We start from the raw sequence: 18,424 nt of genomic DNA, 5'->3' as shown, positions 1-18,424 counted from the left end.
GGGTCACACAGCTTGCAAGGCTGGGCCTCAAACTCAGGAAAAGAAAGGGAACTTAGATTCACTGAGCGCCCACCATGTAGCAGGCAAGATGCCAAATGTCTCCTAAACCTGAACTCATTTAATTCCTCACAAAATTCTGTGATATCTGTACCGATATCCCAAATTCACTAATGAGGAACTCAAGGGTTACATAATTGTCCCGCCACACAACTGGCAGATGACAGAGCTGGGATTTGAACTTAGATCCACCAGACCCCATTCCTGTGTCCTCTCTATCACACTGGTCTCCTCTGGATACAGGTAGAATGGTCCAGCAAGAACAAACCAGAGGCTCTGCCTTTTCATTCGCTGTTTATTCCACATTCAGGAAATCTTAGCTTTCCTAGTGGTACAGCTTCTGCTATTTTCTGTTTTACAAGCAGAAAAGACATATTCCATCCATAATTCCTTCAGACTCAGGTAGCTGACCTAGGGCTTTCGAGATCCTCAGGACACAGGATGACAACTGTGTCCATTTTAAAAATTCAAATTTCATCCACTACCTAGAAAGTATTAACAGAGTCAGTAAGATGTTAACATATAACAATATGAGCTGAGGCTGATGTCTGATGCTCTTTGGCCAAGCTCTGACTGTCCACGGCTGAGAGGGTATGAAAAGCGTTACATGTATTTAAACATATTGAGGAAAAAAGTACAAAGCGATCATCTGTTTGTATCCCCTCCCACATGTGGCCACAAATGGAACATATTGGAAAGGTTATGAGAGATCAGGAGATTTAGTGAACAGGGCACAATACAGCTTTGTGGTCCGGTTTATTTTCTCATGACAATGTAAAATATAGATTGAGATGAACTCAAATCCCTCATATTTCGTTTTATAGTTCAAATTCATAAATTCTCTACATTCATTAGAAAGCGATGTACTATCTGCACCCACTTGAAAAGATAGCATCCCAAGGGACAGATACAAGAATACTAAAAAAAAACCTGATCAAAGAAATATTGCTTCTTTCCTCCTTTCATTGAACAGATGTGCAATGTGTCCAGAGAAAGAAATAGAAAAATTCCTGAGTGATTTATTTGATGAACCCAGTTTTAACTGAGGTTATTGCGTGCCTGATATCATGACGGGGGTTATTAGTTTCTAGTTGAAAATGACCAGAGAGAATCCCGTTCACTTCATCAATATGGTCCATTTATAGGATGTCAGGGAGGCGACATCATGCAGCCACAGCACTTTGTCTTAGAGTTATTTCTCTATTAGATGGTTGCCATCTTTATCATGAAGACTTTTGGTTATTTAAGAAAACCCAGACCAGAAAGATATATCTGTTCCATCCCAGCAGTCAAGTCATTAAAAGCAGATGCATCACTTAGAAAACTGTCTTCTATTCAAAAGCCCCATTGCCACAGAAAAAGGCATCACAAAAGTCTCATTTGCCACAGAAAAAAATAAAAAACAGACCCCCAAACCACGCTTTTTCTAGGAAGAAAGTTGATTTTTGCTTTTGCTAGAAAGAATACTTTGTATAAACCAGGGGTTCCCAGACTTTGTGAAGCAACAAAATTATTTTTAAAAGTTCGGGGTGGGGGTCCCTCTACATAGGATTATCAATTTTTAAATTTGCCAAATAAAATCATTAACAAGTGTTTTTTATTGTCTCCAACATTCCATAAAGAAAGGGCATTTTAAGGCACACACACGAAATTTTAAAATAACATAAACATTTAAAAAGAACACAATCTCAGAAAGAAAGTATTCCTTCCTGGGAGAGAGAGCCTGAGGCTGCTCTCCCCACAGACTGAAGAAGCTGTAATCACTTAATCAGCGTCGGTCTGCAGACCGTCTTCGGGAACCACCGGAAAATCTGGTAAAATCAGTGACGAGCTATTGATATTAGAGGTGGAAACCTCTTGTTCTGGAACTTGTTTGTAATTTCGTAATACCTTACTAAATTGTTACAGCACTAACAGTAAAAGAAATAATGAAAAAATAATAATGGTAATAAGTAGGTAACACTATGTATTAAAGTGCAGACTAGATGTCAGCTCTTTACTATGTGCTTGACATGTTGGTATCTCTTAATTCTTACAACAACCTGTAACATCGGTATCGTTACTGTCACTTGAGGGACTAGGTAACCGTGGCCCAGAGAAGTCACAGAGCTTGCCCAAGGCACCCAACAGTGAGTGACAGAGCTGGGATTCCACTTGAAGTCCCTCTGAGTCAGAAGCCAGTGCACTAAGGACTCGGCATCCTGCCTTCTTCCAGTTACGCTCTGCTGTACTTACATGTCTCAGGCTCTGTTTCTCCCCCATGTGCTCAGGTTGTTGTTGGTTTTTCTTTTTTTTTTCATCTTCAAGTCCTCAACACTCAGGCGCAGTGCCTGACAAATAGTAGACACCTAATCCCTATTTCTAAACAAATAAATAAATGAAGACTTCCAGTTTGAGAAATTTGTTTTCGAACATAGGGTGGTGTGAGAATTAAATGAGATCATATATGTAAAACACTTAAAACTGTGCCTGATATAACACAGGAAGCTCTTGATATATGTGAGTGACTTTCATAACCGGTATTAAGAAATCAGCTCCCCTTTGAGAAAGCTGTCTTGGCTTGGTCTGTTGGAGAAATTCCAGCAGCCTTGCAGAGGAATCTTCACACAGGATATCTTCTACAGAAGGATTTTTAAAAAATCAGAAATGACAATTTCTAAAATGCACACATACATCACTTTTTTCTTCTTCTTTTGCTATATATATTATTATTATAACATATCATTATATTATATAGCTATCATATATGCCGTATGATATATATGTATCATATGCAACATAACGCCCCTTAGCTCATGGATGAAGGATGTACAATTTAATAATAAAATAAAATCAATCCTTAGGCCCTCCTTTTTTTTAGGGGGGGGCTATATTCCGTTATTTTTATTTTTTTTTAACGTCTTTATTGGAGTACAATTGCTTTTCAATGGTGTGTTAGTTTCTGCTTTATAACAAAGTGAATCAGCTATACATATACATATATCCCCATATCTCCTCCCTCTTGCATCTCCCTCCCACCCTCCCTCTCCCACCCTCTAGGTGGACACAAAGCACCGAGCTGATCTCCCTGTGCTATGTGGCTGCTTCCCATTAGCTACCTATTTTACATTTGGTAGTGTATACATGTCCATGTTAGGCCCCCCTTGATGAAAGGATTTTTAAAACAAATCTTGCTTTGTTGGGTCCCAAAGGAAAGTTATGTGGTTGAAAATTGGGGTTCTCCTGTGTATAAGATGGAAATACAAACTCTTCCTTATTTGAAAAGCAGAATTGACCAGTGTTATTTAGAAAGAGCTCCCTGACATTTTTTATGAATGTCATTTATAGATACAGTCTTAAGCTCAAGCTTAGATTTGTTTTTCATTCTCCTCTACAGTGCTGTGAAAGCTGCATTGCGAATCAGACTATATTACTAGTGTCAGGGGCATTGTATTATTCTCCCAGACCTTTGCTGGAAATTTCCCAAGATGGTAATGAGAAAACGATTACAGCAAGATCCATTTGTCTCTAATTTCTGCACCCTAAATTACAAGGGGTCCCAGGAACAATCCTCCCCAAGGCAAGCTTTGGGACCAGATAGAAGTGATGTTCTCGCTGCTTTTTATTTCAGTTGGTGATACTCCCTGCCTCCCCTGGACAGATGTTTCTCTGAGCAAAGCGACCCTGGCTGCTGAAATGATTTCTAAGTCTCTTGCATCAGCAGGATGGGTTGACAAGGAGGCTAGTTACCGTTCAGCTCTTCAGATGGGTCAAAGTGTTGAAAGTCGGAGTTACCGCTAGAGCAGCCGGATTTACAAATGCCTCAACAACTTCATTGCATTTTGCCATATAAAATAATTAGAGATTACCCAAGATAAAAAGGACAAGAAAAGAAAATTTGGGATAAGTAGATTTATGTTTGTTTACTTTACCCCAGGCAGAAACAGGCTAATTTCTGGCATGTGGTACCCTGTGTTTGGGCTCAATGTGATTTCAGTATAGTGAGGTTTAGTCTCTGGTGCCGAGAGGTGAGTAACCATTTTCCATGTTTGCTCATAGACAGAGAAATGTAAGTGGCTTCAAAATACTGTACAGTTAGATGTTGCTTGTAATATGTTATCTTATCAGATAGACAATGTCTGAATGGAGTTTTATCAAAATAGTTTCACAGCTAAGTATACACTTTAAGGAGAACTAGAGGTCAATTAAAAGTATCTCTTCCACAGATAATATATAAAAATATAATCTTTCATAGATAGACATATAGAAAAGTGTATCTTTTTTCATCGATACATATATTTTCCAAAGATTTAGAAGTCAACTAAAAGCATCTTTTTTGCATCTTCTTCATGAATAAATTAGGCAGAAAAATCCTATAGTAGCCTAAACTTTTGCCCATGTAGACCACTTTCTTTCATTCAGGAACTGTATAATACCCCAGATCATCTCAGCCCTCTGCATGCTAAATACCCCTCAGATGAGGAACAATTGGACTTTTATATCTGAAATCTCACTTAAACAAGACTGATGTTAAGGATGCAGAAAGTAAAGATGATGCTTGTTTTATTGTCTTCAAGATAGTCTCAAAGAGTTGGTGGCTGACTGGCCCCAGCCCTTTTGCAGCAAATAAAACAATTAAAAACAAAAACAAAAACAACAACAACAACAAAAAACACCTCTCTTCTATAGTAGATCAGGCCCCGAGGGTTATTTTGTTAAAAAGCTTAGTCCAGAATTAGCTTATCCTCCTTCCTCCCACTGCCTCCCTTTCAGTTTGCTTTAAAGGTTTTTGTTTTTGTTGTTTTTTCAACCAATTCCGTTTGCACTTGTGAATGATAATGAATTGGTGCTCTTGCAGGAACTTGAACTTCTTGGATAAAAGATGTGTTCGATGTTTAAGTCATTAACATTGACATGATTATCTTCAGAGTTTGGCCCCATTAACTTGATTATTGAGTCAATGTTTATTGTCATAGTCTGTCACAGAGCTTAACGGCAAAAGGTCAGATCAGCACGAAAGGATCCAAGTGATGCGGACAGAATGACTGATCTTTCAGTGAACTAGCTGCTGTTGTTTGCTCTCGTTTCAGGGTGGATGACACAAAATACTTCTGACTTCAACACAGGAAAATTATTTTCAAGCTGTGTTGAAAATCTGCAGATTTGAGCAGGTATCAGTGTCCTTAAAAATGTCCATGCCCTCTCAGCCAGAAATTCTACTTCTACTTCTGCCAAGGGAGCCGTAAAACATACAAAGATTTATGTTCAAAGCTAGTCATTTCAGTCTTGCTTAAAATAGCAAAAAATTGATGACAATCTAAATGTCCAGCTATTGGGATGAGCTAACTAAATTATGTTATCATACATAATGCCGTGATACAAAAGCATACCTTCAAATAATAGTTACTAGATATAGGAAAAATTCATGGCCTATTAAGTAAACTATGGATTTTTTAAAAAATATAGAAGAAGTAAGCCTGATGGTTCAAGACATTACATATTTGTGTGTAGGTAACAACAAAACCACAGGATTTTTCCAGTGCTTACCACTGGGTGTGTGTGTGGGGAGGGAAGTATTTTTATTCATTCTTAATATTTTGCTGTGTTTCCTAAATTTTCTGCCATAAACACACATTTCTTTGAAAACTAAAAAAAAAAAAGTAAATGCAATTTTTAAAATACTAGCAAGGATGCAAGCCCTTGTAATTACATATTCATCTGAAGCACGGATCCATCGTCAAGTACACCAGTGAGTAGACGTGCAAAACCGCCTCATGGCTCCACTATTCCAGGACCTACATAGAGTTGTCAAAAGGAAGTCCCATAACATGCATTTGCAGCTCCCAGCCCTTTATTAATGCCACATGTGCTCTTGTAAGGTTAAGTTATTAAGTGATATACAATAATTGTCTCTACTCCAAAGTAGACATTTCAATTCACTCAGCTCATGTGGATCTATTTCGGTATCATTTATCACAACCGCTTTTTAAGAATGATCTCAGTGGGCTGCTTCTCTTGTCCTTCTCTTTGAATACAAGCCGACCTAAATGGCCCCGGTAAGAAATTAAATATAATTACCTATGGAATCGCACAGGGCACAATGAGAGCGCGCCAGCTTCCGAAATGGAAAAAGGCGTTTGGAGGCCCCTCATCTTCATTCCTCCCCAGAGTTAATTTGCCTGTATTTCCTCCCTCGTGGAGAACGCTTACATGTAGCCTCACAATGACCTGTTTAGTTGGCGGTGGAAAATTATGTCATTTGCAAGCAAGCTTTCAGCTGTGATATTTTATAATTGTTAAGATGAAAACCTGATAATCCTCTCCCCCTTCACATAAACTGCAATCCATCTTTAAACCTGTGATAATTCCTAAAACCTGCCGCTTAATAAACTAACAAACCCCAGGCCTATGTGATTTTACGGGGAGTCAATCTTTGATCAGCCAAGCTGAAATGGGTCTGATAAGGGGCCGCCCTTCCACTCTGGGAGTCGCCACTTGAGTGCGTGATTGCTGTTTCCTCCCCATCCTCAAGTGCCAAATAAGCAGAAGTCTTCCTGAGCTTCTTATCTCTTTCACTTTCTTCTCGAGATCTCTGTCGCTTTAATCCGGCATGTCTGCTGCTGGTTAACAAGGAAATCCTATGTCAATTATCGCCAACAACTTCCTGCTGCGAAGCAGTGGGGAATCAAAGCGTTTGAGAGCCTTTTCACACCAGAGAGTGGTGCAGGGCCTAATTAAATGGCCCTCATATCCTGCAGCCCGGTGGAGGCCATATGATAGATAGCTAATGAAAGATAGCCTAATTTTTCTAAGAACCATTTGGAGGCTGGTGGGCTGTCTGGTGGGCTGCAAGTATGCCCCGGGGTGGGACGATGTGAGTTTTTTTAATCCACTTCTGCTAAATTTAGTGGGCCTGTTGTCAGCACAGGACAGCAGGATCGGAAGAGAGCCTACCTTTGGGAAGATTGCATCTTATTAGAGTTGCTCTGTACGTCCAAGGTCCAAACGAAGCGGGAGAGGGACGTGCAGGAAGATACAGAAAGACATGAAGTTCAGATCTTGAAGGAGACCACTGCCTATGGAATGATTCACCAGGCCCCAGCATCAAGCTTCCCCCTCCCACCGAGGAATTCTCAGCTAATACGATGCTGCTTTAAAAAAATCATTTTATAAGATCACTGCCAATCATTCCTTTCAAATGACTTATTCCCTGGAGGTACACATACTCTATAGACAAACGAAACTAAAAATACACTTTTTATTTTATTACTTTTTTTGCAAGAAATACCTTTGTGACTCACATTTTCTCTCACCACCTCTCTTTATCTAGAGCAGTGATTCTCCAAGTGTGGTCCCAGGGCAAGCAACTTCACCTGGGAACTTGCTGGCTATGCAAATTTCTCAGGCCGCACTCTAAACCTCGTGGATCAAACACTCAAAGGGTGAAACCAGTGACCTAGATTTTAACAAGCACTCCAGGTGATTCCGAGGCACGCTAAAATTTGAGAGCACTGATCTAGCACATGTCCAGAAACTCTTTTGCAGATGGTCAGTTTGGGTTGTTAATCATAAATATCATCCTTTGTTTAAAAAAATCCAGCAAGTTACAAAATGGTTACCCCATATTATTTAACCTTGATGTGATGTCTGTCTACCTTTTATCAAAATGCATGTGTACAAGACTGGGATCATTTCCTGAGTTCTGACTCATGATGTAGTACCTTAGTGAGTGAGGTAAATTTTGTTTTAATTTGTGGAAGTTGGGGGTAGGAGGTGGGGAGTATATCCACTGAAATACTTAAACCTATTTTCTAGATTGTGATTTTTAGGCTTGCAGATTAAACAAAATCAAGGTACCGAACAGGGTTTGTTGCTTTTTATTTTGTTATGAACCACATTTACCCCCTCCGACACTTCATAAAAGAAAGGACATTTTAAAAAATGACAAAAAGAAAATTGTAAGGACATAATTTCAGAATAAATGTCAATCCTTTAAATGGAATGAGGTTTTGCTTATGAAAAGCTCTTTCTGTTGTTTTTATTTTTCTCTTTTAATTAAAGATTTGGGAGTTCTTTGCCATGAAATAGCATTGGCTTGCTAACTGATATGTAGAAATGGCTAGTGTAGGTTTTGGTTACGGAGAGAGGGGGCAGGTAACACTTTAACTTGGAGGCTTATAACTCCTAACTTGGAAGCAGTCATGTTACTCTCCTGCTTAAGATTATTCAATATATCCTTTTCATGGAATGAAAGTCAAATTCCTCATAACAGCATTTTAAGTGCTTTCTAGTTTGGCCCTCAGCTCACTTTATTATTATAATTGTTACTACTAATATTGTACCTACTACTCTTATTACAGCTACTCCTGCTACTTCTACAGAATGCACCTGTCTTTGACAAAACTTTCACTATATCCAATCATTCTGTAAGGTCATTTGTGTGGATAACCTCATCAACGACCAGATACTATTGTTATCTTGAGTTTTACAGATGAAAAATTGAGACACAGGAAAGTTAGATTGATTGCTCAACCGCTAAGTGAGGGAACTTGGGCTGGGATTCAAGAGGGTCCAACCATCACATCTGCATTCCAGGAAGGAAGAAGGAGGAAGGAAAGCAGCAAAACCCTCACCTAATAATTTTAGCCTACATATCATTCTCATGAACTTAGTCACATGGTCACTCCTGGCTGCAGGGGAGGATGGTATAATAGTTTGTTGTTGTTTTTTTTTCATTTTGGCACATGGCTTCCCCCAACAAAATTAGAGCTTTGTTATTATGAAAAGGGAAAGGTGAACATTGAGTCAACTACCAGCAGTCTCTGCCCTGAACCATGACATTCTCATTCACTACGGGGAAGAATTCCATTAATTCCCATTGTGGCTGAAGGATCCCCTGTAGATCAGGTGGGATTTAGCCTTCCGGTTCCTTCACTGGGACACAGACTTAAGTGGTGTACCGAGGGGCACATTTATCACTCCTTTGGCAGCGGGAGTGGTAATTATAAACTGGCCATAAACATGGTTGCATGATTGGAGTATCAAAAGAGGATGAAACCATTTATGTACATTTTACATTTTAGCTATGATACTATTTGATCTGTGACAGTATAAAAATCATCAACTTTTCATCAAAATGTAAAATGAAAGCTTATCACATTCAAGTCATCTGTGTCCTTTTCCCAAACATTTCACTCGTACTCTGTCTGGCTTCTTGGTAAAGAGATACACCAGGGCAGCATCTTCATAGCCTTTGTTGCAGGTCTGTCCGCTCATTTACATTAATATGTTGATGTCAGAAGATGCACACAGGGGCATGGCCTCATCCCATGGTCCTCATCAGAATGAAAAAAAAAAAGGATCATGACGTTATAAGACTAACAGTTACTGAGACCTTTAAGATTCTATTTCCTTTACTTTTTTCTCAGCATCATTCAGTTGACTTCTGCCCAGCATTCCAGAATATTCCAAAGATAACAGTAGTGGAGATTTCCTGGGACCCTTGTTCCTACATCGAAATGTGAACTGGTTGCTATTAGAATATTTTAATCGATGAAGATTTGAAGAAAACTTGGAATTTCCTTCAAAACTCTAATTTGGGTGTTTTCATTTTAAATGAATAATTTAAATGTCAAATATCTTTCTTTGTGTGTCTATATTAAATATCATGTTATCAACTTTTAAAAGTTTGTTACAGATTCACAGGGAAGAGGGGAAGAGGGAGACCCATGTTACAGCGTATTACTATTTGAATTCTGGTGAATTGGTTTAGCATCCACTATCCCAATGGGGTGAGGGCAGAGGAAACAGAAAGAGACATTCTCCCACAGGGAAGAGCAGCTCAGCAAGGCAGCTCTGCCTCAGGGATTTGGCTGCTGGGTGACAGGAGTGATTTGGGTCCTATGTCTCTCCTCAACAAGCCTAGGCTTGTTCGTGTGGTGGAAGCAGTGTTCAGAGAGAGAGACAACATAAGCCCTGCTGAAGCATTGGCTCAAAACCAGCACATCATCACCTTGCTATGTTCAATTGGCCTAAGCAAGTCTCACAAACCAAACCCAGATTCAAGGGGTGGGAATGGACTCAATCTCTTGATGGGAAGAGACACAAAGTCTCCAAGGAAGGAGGGTAATGGTAGCCAGTTTTGCAAACAGTCTTCCAAGTCTCTACCTCATAAGGTTGTTGTAAGGATTCACAAATAATAATAGCTAATCTTATTTAATTCTCACAATAATCCTGTGATATAGGCACGATTATCGTCTCCATTTTACAGATAAGTGAGCTGAAGCAGAGAGATGTTAGGTTTCTTCCCAAAGTTGCAAATTACTAATGAGGAGCCAGACTCAAATGGAAGCAGTGCAGGTGAAATCTGACAAGGGTGGTGCCTGGGTTAATTATTATACCAATGTCAGTTTCCACAATTTGCCATGGTTATGTAAGATTTGATCATTGGAGGAAGCTGGGAGAAAGGTACACAGGAACTCTCTGTACTATAGATTGCAACTTCTTGTGAATCCTAAACTAAGCAAAATTTAAAGAAATATTTTAAAAATTTGAGGCAGTTCAAATACTGAGCTAATGTTCTGCAGACATATGAGGACCAGAGTGTAGTGCCTGGTCACACAGTAGGTGTTTAATAAATGTTATCTTCCTCTGCTGAAAGCCCATTCTCCATTTAGAAGATCAGAGATAACATCTCAAGTTCCTAACTCAGTATAAGCATGGGCACCACCTCAAACAGCCTCAGAAATGACCACTCAGATGTGGCCAGGGGAAGTCTGGGACGTAGCAGGGGCTACGGCTGGTCTCCCATTAGGGCAAGCCCTGCAGTTATAGGGCAAAACCGGATGTGTTTCAGGATTTCTGCTTTTCTAAGATTACTTTATGGAAAGTCTTTTTCAGATCTCACAGATCCCTGAGAAGCCTCAACGTGGAACTGAGAAAACTGTTGGGAAGTCTAATTAAAAGAGAACAATATGACATGGGGATTAGTTGAACTTGATAGGGTCAAGCCAGGCACGGTTTCTTACCTCTCCTCCAAGTTAGTGGAGAAAAATTCTGTTACAGAAAAAAATATATTAACAAATGATAAGCTACAAGTAGACCTCGTTAGGTTGTATTTTCACAAAGAGTGAGGTAACAGGCTTTGAACAAAATTATAGCGGGAAATAAATTGCCATTATAAAGGGAAATAAAGTCACAGATCTGGCAGAACAATACGAGTAACTACAGTAGGAATTAGTAGGCAGGTGCTGCTGGGCATGGACGTGGCCATGACCCACTGCTGAAGCTACGTCTATGAGCCCAGGGCCTGTGCGCTAATGACTCGATGAGACGCGGTTAATGTCCGGAACACTGGGGGACGATGTTTTCTGGTAACGGCCAGTTGGTTTTACATGATATCCTGACAGAGGAAAACAAGGTCTATACTCATAATGATAATAATAACAATAATCATAGCTAACATTTATTGGGCACTTACTATGTACCAGGAACTCTTTTAAGTGTGTTACCTTTGTCATCTCATTGAATCTTCACAATCTTTTATGGGTGAGGAAATTGAGGTCTGGAGATATTAAATAACTTCCCAAGGCATGCAGAAGCTTCCCATGGGGAAGCGGGGATAAAAGGATGTATTGTCCCAGTGTGGCGACAGGCTCATTTTGGAAAAGCGTTTTGGGACACAGTACCCATTGCCTTCACCTTCCCAATCGTCAGTTTGCCTGGGAATGTTGAGCATGCAAGCTTGGAGCAACGGGGCTCCTGTTACCCCTCCCTGAGGATGGAACCCAGGGCGCCTGCTTCTCAGGTGGAAAGTATTGAACTTTCTCCAAACTCTTAGTTTTTGAGTATTTCATCTGGAATTCATTTTTGTTTATGATGTGAAGTTTGAGATCTAGCATTCACCTCCATCCCAAGGGCCAACCAGTTACTGCTGTGTCATTTGGTATATAAACTACCCTCTTCACATTGAATCAAAGTGCCACCTTTTACATGTATTAAGTTCTCATATAGACTGTGATCCATTTCTGGTTCTCTATTTTGTTCTTGATCTATTAATTTATTCCTATATCAATGGCATATTGTTTAGATTATAATGTAGTATAGCATATCATACGCACACATATATATGTATAGTATAGTATAATGAGTTTCATTATGTTGTAGGGGAGCCCCTCCAAATATTTTTCTTTTTCAAACTTCTCTTAGCCATTCCCAGATAGTTATTACTATATATAAGCTTTAAAATAGTTTCATGTACTCCCAGCATCCCCCGCATCTCGACACACAAAACGCACAGGGATGCTGAACTGAATTGCATTTTATTTCTAAGTTAATTTGAGGACTGATATTTTTATGGTATTAAGCTTTCTTTACTAGGAACATGATACGTTTCTCCATTTCTCTGGGTCTTATTTTAAGATCTTCAATAAGATTTTATAGCTTTCTTTATACAAGCTCTATGCCTTTATTATTAAATTTATTCCTGGTTAATATGGTGAATAGGATTTTTTTGACTTCCATTTTGTAACTGGTTTTTGCTAGTGTAGCAGATATTGTGGTGCTGGCCCACTTCCCCGCAGCCGCCCGGCTTAAGTGCTCCGAGGTTGACATCCTTCTCGAAGTGCCAGTGAAGTAACATTCTCTAGGAGACTGATGGGAAATGAAATATAAATTCCCCAGCTCTGTCCCTTCTCCCCTAACTTACTCCTATGACCACATGGGAAGTTCCCGATGTCCAGCTGATGGAGGAGAAAAACCCAGTCTGGGGCTCACAGATGGGTCAATTCACTGTTTTGTGGCAAGCTAGAAATAAATGCTGCCACACTACACGCATTCAGAGGTGACACTGAAAACACTGGGAGGGGAAAGCCTCACCGTGGGCATAGCTTCCAAGAGTAAACCTTGCGTGGAGGGAGACGTGACCCGACATAAAGATAAACACAGACTCCTGGGAAGTGGTGAAAGGCCTGGCTGGTTGGACAGGTATCTGAAAAGGTTAAAAGATCAGAGGCAAAGAGGTATAGGAAGAAGTATGTGGATGGACCCAAGGGAGTAGGTACAGAGTGACCCACATCAGTGCCCAGCATCCGTATCCATTTGCAGAGGGGGCCCTAAGCAACCAGTAGATAGTAGGCATCGGTCAGGCCCTGCTCTGGCCACCCTCATGCTTGCACAACGGGTCCACGAATGGAGGAGTCATGGCAGCTCCCTTTCACCGTGGCTGATTCATCTCCTGCAGATGCTGCTAACTTTGTGACCTGTCAGCTGCAGAGACCGATGCTGAGCCCTCAATGGGACCAGTCCTTGGGGAAGGAGAACATGACTTTTGGTGGTAAGCTGATTACATTGGACCCCTTTCACCCTAGAGTAGGTGACAAGTTGTCACTACTGGGATTGAAACATATTCTGGGCATGGGTTTGTCTTTCCCGCCTGTGCCATCTATGCCAGAATCACTATTCAAGAGCTCACAGAGTTTCTATGTTCCCCCCTCCACACCAAATTCTTATTTTGAAGCCCTAAGCCCCAACACGATTGTACAGGAATACCTCATTTGACTGTGCTTCACTTTATTGCAATTTGCAGATATTGCATTTTTTACGAATTGAAGGTTTGTGGCAACCCTGCCTTGAGCATGTCTGTCAGCGCCATTTTTCCAACAACATTTGCTCACTTCGTGTCTCTGTGTCACATTTTGGTAATTCTTGTAACATTTCAAACTTTTTCATTATGATTATATTTGTTCTGGTGATCTGTGATCAGTGATCTTTGATGTTACTATTGCAAAAAAATCATGATTCACTGAAGGCCCAGATGATGGTTAGCATTTTTTAGCAATAAAGTATTTTTTAATTAAGGTATCTATATTTTTTTAGACATAATGCTATTGCACACTTTACAGACTACAGTATAGTGTAAACATAACTTTTATATGCACTGGGAAACTAAATAATTTGACTCGCTTTACTGTGGTGGTCTGGAACTGAACACACAATATCTCTGAGACATGCCTATATTTGGAGATAGGGCCTTTATGGAGACAATTAAGGTTAAAGAAGTTATGAGGGTGGGGCCCTGATCTCATAGTTTTAATGTCCTTTTAAGAAGCAACACCAAAGAGTTTGCTCTCTCTCTTTCTCCCTCTCTCTACCCTGTGAGGACATGGCCAGAATTTGGCCATCTACAAGCCTGGAAGAGAGTTCTTACCAGGATGGAACCAGCGGGCACCTTGATCTTGGACTTCCCAGCTTCCAGAAAGGTGAGAAATAAACTTCTGTTGTTTAAGCCACCCAGTCTTTGGTGTTTTGTTATGGCAGCCACACAGACTAAGACACTTCTCAAATTCCTTGCCCTCAAATTCTTGTCTCTAGATATGCTTTGAGGAAAATCAAAGTAAGAAAGTCAGTAGAGAAGAAAGCTATTGGGTTTTTTTTCCCCTAAACTTTTTTATTTCGAACTAATTTTAGACTTTGAGAAAAGGTGCAAAAATTGTTTCTGTATATCCCTCACCCAGCTTCCCCTAATGCTAACATCTTACAAAACAGTAGAATGTTGATTAGAACCGGGAATTTAACATTAATTTAATACTATTCACTACACTGAAGACCTGAGTTGAATTTTACCAATTTTTTTTCACTAATGTCCTTTTTCTGTTCCAATTCTATCCAGGACCCCACATTGCATTTAGCTGTTGTTTCTTCTTAATCTCCTGCGGTCTGTAACAGCTCTTCATTTTTTCTTTGTCTTTCATGACCTGGATGCTTTTGAAAATTATTAATCAATTATTTTGTCAAATGTTCCTCAACTTGGGTTTGTCTGATGTTTTATCATGATTGGCCTGAGGTTATACATTTTGGGCAGGAATAAAACAAAAATGATGTTGTGTATCCTTCTCAGTACCTAATACAAAAGAGATTCATGATGTCTCACCACTGGTGCTGTTTACCTTGATCACTAGGTTAAAGAGATTTCTACTGCATTTCTCTACTATAAAGTTACATCTTTCCCTGTGTAATTAATAAATATCTTGGGCAAAATACTTTGAGACTATGCAAATTCTAATTTTCCTAAAACTTTTGCCCACTAGTTTTAAAGTTATTGATATTTGCAGATCTATCCTGCATCCAGTCACATTAGCAAATTCTTTTATTAATCTGAAAAGATATTTTAGAATCTCTTGTGCTTTCTATTACATTCATATCAGATATCCATAAAGATAGCTTTATCTCTTAATTTTCATCGTTTAGAGCAACTATTTCATTTTCTTGTCTTATCACAATAGCCAAACTTAAACCATTTCAGGCAATAATGAGGATAACAAACATCCTGATTTGTGTATTTGATGTGAATGATTTCAGTATTTTGCCATTTGCTATAATGGGGTAAGTCTTGATGTAAGTCTAGGGAAAGTGGTATTCTCCATATTTAAATAATTTCCTTTTATTTCTATTTTACTAATTTTTGTTGTTGTTGTTCAGAATGGCTGTTAAATTGGCAAATGCTAATATAATTATATTTCCTCCTTTAATTTGTTGATGCAATGAGTTATGTTGTCAGATTTCCTAATGTTAGATCTTCTTTCCATTCCTGGAATGAATCCCACTTAGTCATAATTCATTCATTTTAAAACGTATCACTGGATTCAATATGCATCTGTAACCACAAAGGAACTGAGTCTATAGTTTTCTCTTTTGGTATTATTTTATAAGATTTGGGTTTTGTTTTGTTTTGTTTTGTTTTGCTTCATAAAATAAATCAGAGTGGTTTTCATTTTTTTCTATGGTCTGGATTTATTATGATCTTGATTCAAACAACTGAATTTTGAATGCTTCCTTTCATAATTTTTCCCTGATCCAAACATCTTTACAAATAAAAAATCTCCATCATGGAAGGTGTGCATGTGCGGAGAGGAGGGTATATAGGTATTTTCCTCTTGACTTTGCTGTGAACCTAAAACTGCCATAAAAATAAAATCTATTAAAAAATAATTCCATCAGCTGGCAAAACTACTGTAGCATTAGCTGGATACCCCTGAAAGTATCCTGTTTCATACTTTTTCCCTCAATCTGAGTGAGAATACTAGAAACAGAAAGAGCAAAGAGTACAAGGTAGGTGGTGAGGTAGGGAAAACTAGTCTCAGTTAATTTGAGTATTAAATTAACAACATGTAAATCATATGCAAAGTAGCATCCGATTGCTTGGGGATAAGAACTCTGGCACTTTTTGAAAAAACACTGAGTTACTGTTTATACTATTAACAAAACCCCAAATAAACAGAAGGTTCACCTTGTGGGGTACTTTTGTTGAAGAACTTCTGTGACAAATGTTTAGAAAATGTATTAATCACTTTTCTAACCTTAAAAGTACAGAGCAGCAAACATCACAGCTTCAGTCTCTGACAGTTGAGATTGTTGACCATTATAAAAATTAAGACAGTCTTAGGGATTTTGAAGAAGGGGGATTTTGAAAAGGGGGAAAGGGGATTTTGTTTTTAGGAACAAATTTCTGATTCACAAAGGTGTTCTTTTCCACTTGACCTGTCTATTTTTTTTATTGAAGTTTAGTTGATTGACAGTGTTGTGCCCATCTCTGCTCTACAGCAAACTGACTGTTATACACATACATACATTCTTTTTTTTATATTCTTTTCCATCATGGTTTATCCCAGGAGATTGGATATAGTTCCCTGTGCTATACAGTAGGACCTTGTTGTTTATCCATTCTAAATGTAATAGTTTGCATTTACCAACCCCAAACTCCCAGTCTATCCCTCTCCCTCCCCCACCCCCTTGGCAACAACAAGTCTGTTCTCTATGTTTGTGAGTCCGTTTCTGTTTTGTAGATAAGTTCATTTGTGCCCTATTTTAGATTCCACATATAAGTGATATCATATGGCTATTTGTCTTTCTCTCTCTGACTTACTTCACTTAGTATGATAATCTCTAGTTGTATCCATGTTGCTGCAAATGGCATTATTTCATTCTTTTTATGTCTGAGTAGTATTCCATTGTATATATGTACCACATCTTCTTTATCCATTCATCTGCACTTGACCTGTTTGTTAAAAGTGGATATACAAGATTATAAACAGTTTTGTTTACTTGTGTATTCCCCGTACCTCTCACAATGCCTGATATACAGAAGTCAAATATATTTATTAAATGAATAAATAAATGAACGAATAGCAATAATTCAAGTTAATCGAGCATTTTAGTTCATTGAGGCTAGTGATATATTTTGATGAAATATGTTTTTCATTAAGGAATGAGGTTAAATCATATGAAATTACCATTTTGCAGATCAAAAACAGTCATATATTAATAATTTCATATGGTTCAACCTAATCCATATCTAACCTCAAATCAAAATAACATTTTAAATCTGAAAATAACATTTACTATTTCAGGCCTGTGACTTAAATCTGAAAATAACATTCGGAAATATAACAAATATTATAAAAAATCTGAAATAAATCAAATAATCAAATCTGAAAATAACATTTACTATTTCAGGCCTGTGACTTATTAGAATATTATTTGATACCCATCTGAACTCCAGCCAGTCTGATCCCTCTTGATGATATAGCACAGTAGCTTTGGGCTAAAGCTTTGGAGAAATAAACCCATGTTCAAATCTTGGTTCTATCTCCTACTAGTTGTGTGACCTTGGGTAAATTCCATAATTTCTCTGAGCTGAAATTTCCTCATCTATTAAATGGGGATAATACTTTCCTCATAGTGTTGATATGAAGATAAACTATGATGGTAAAATGAAGTACTTGACACAGTGCCTACACATAGTAAATGATCAATAAATGGTTTCTATTACTCTTATTATTATTAATTTATTTATTTATTTTGGTTGCCTCTCTCTAGGATATTGAATGTCTTGTCATTTCAAAACCAATTTATAGTGGTAGATAGTTGGGACAGATGTTGCAATAGTGTTTTGCTTCTGGGTGGGAATATTGACTAGGAAGAGGCCCAAAGGAACCACTTTTGGGCTGAAACTATTCTAAGTCATAATCTGAGTGATGGCCACATGAGTGTACACTGGTGTAAAACACCATCGTTGTATACTTAGGATTGGTGCAGTTTTCTGTTTGTGTTATAACTCCATAGAATCTTTGCCTATTTGTGGGGTGGTACTAAGATGGGGAAGACTCCATTTAAATACCCAGCAACACAAATAGAGGGAATTAAGCACTGCATTTTATTTTATGAAAACCCTCATATCTTCATGTAAAATGCCTCCCCCCCCATCTCCCCTCTCCCTGTGGCCACTCTGTCCTCCAGCCTCTCTGCCTTTAGAATCTGCAGCACACGCACATAACCCAGCACACCAGGTAGACGTGGTCATGAAAAATGGGAAAAGGGAAGTTTATAGGCA

The 18,424-nt window shown here is 38.7% G+C and overlaps 1 protein-coding gene across 4 annotated transcripts in view; it reads left to right on the top strand.

Moving 5' to 3' along the window:
• Positions 1-17,456, top strand: part of LOC309642242 (uncharacterized protein) — a 108,022-nt gene extending 90,566 nt beyond the window's left edge. For 2 of the 4 annotated variants that reach the window (XR_014253073.1, XR_014253074.1), the window contains exon 5: positions 13,277-17,456. Coding sequence is in view for 2 of the 4 variants with exons in the window: in XM_082423446.1 (XP_082279572.1) it covers positions 13,277-13,369; positions 14,195-14,268 (167 nt within the window). In the remaining 2 variants the exon portion in view is untranslated. The remainder of the gene's footprint in view (positions 1-13,276) is intronic. The other 2 variants (XM_082423446.1, XM_082423445.1) reach the window with 2 other exon arrangements.
• Positions 17,457-18,424: the final 968 nt, after the last annotated feature.

The sequence above is a fragment of the Balaenoptera physalus genome (assembly GCF_965194825.1).
Source record: "Balaenoptera physalus genome assembly, chromosome: 14".
NCBI lineage: Eukaryota > Metazoa > Chordata > Mammalia > Artiodactyla > Balaenopteridae > Balaenoptera > Balaenoptera physalus.
This window is presented reverse-complemented; position numbering and strand designations above follow the sequence as displayed.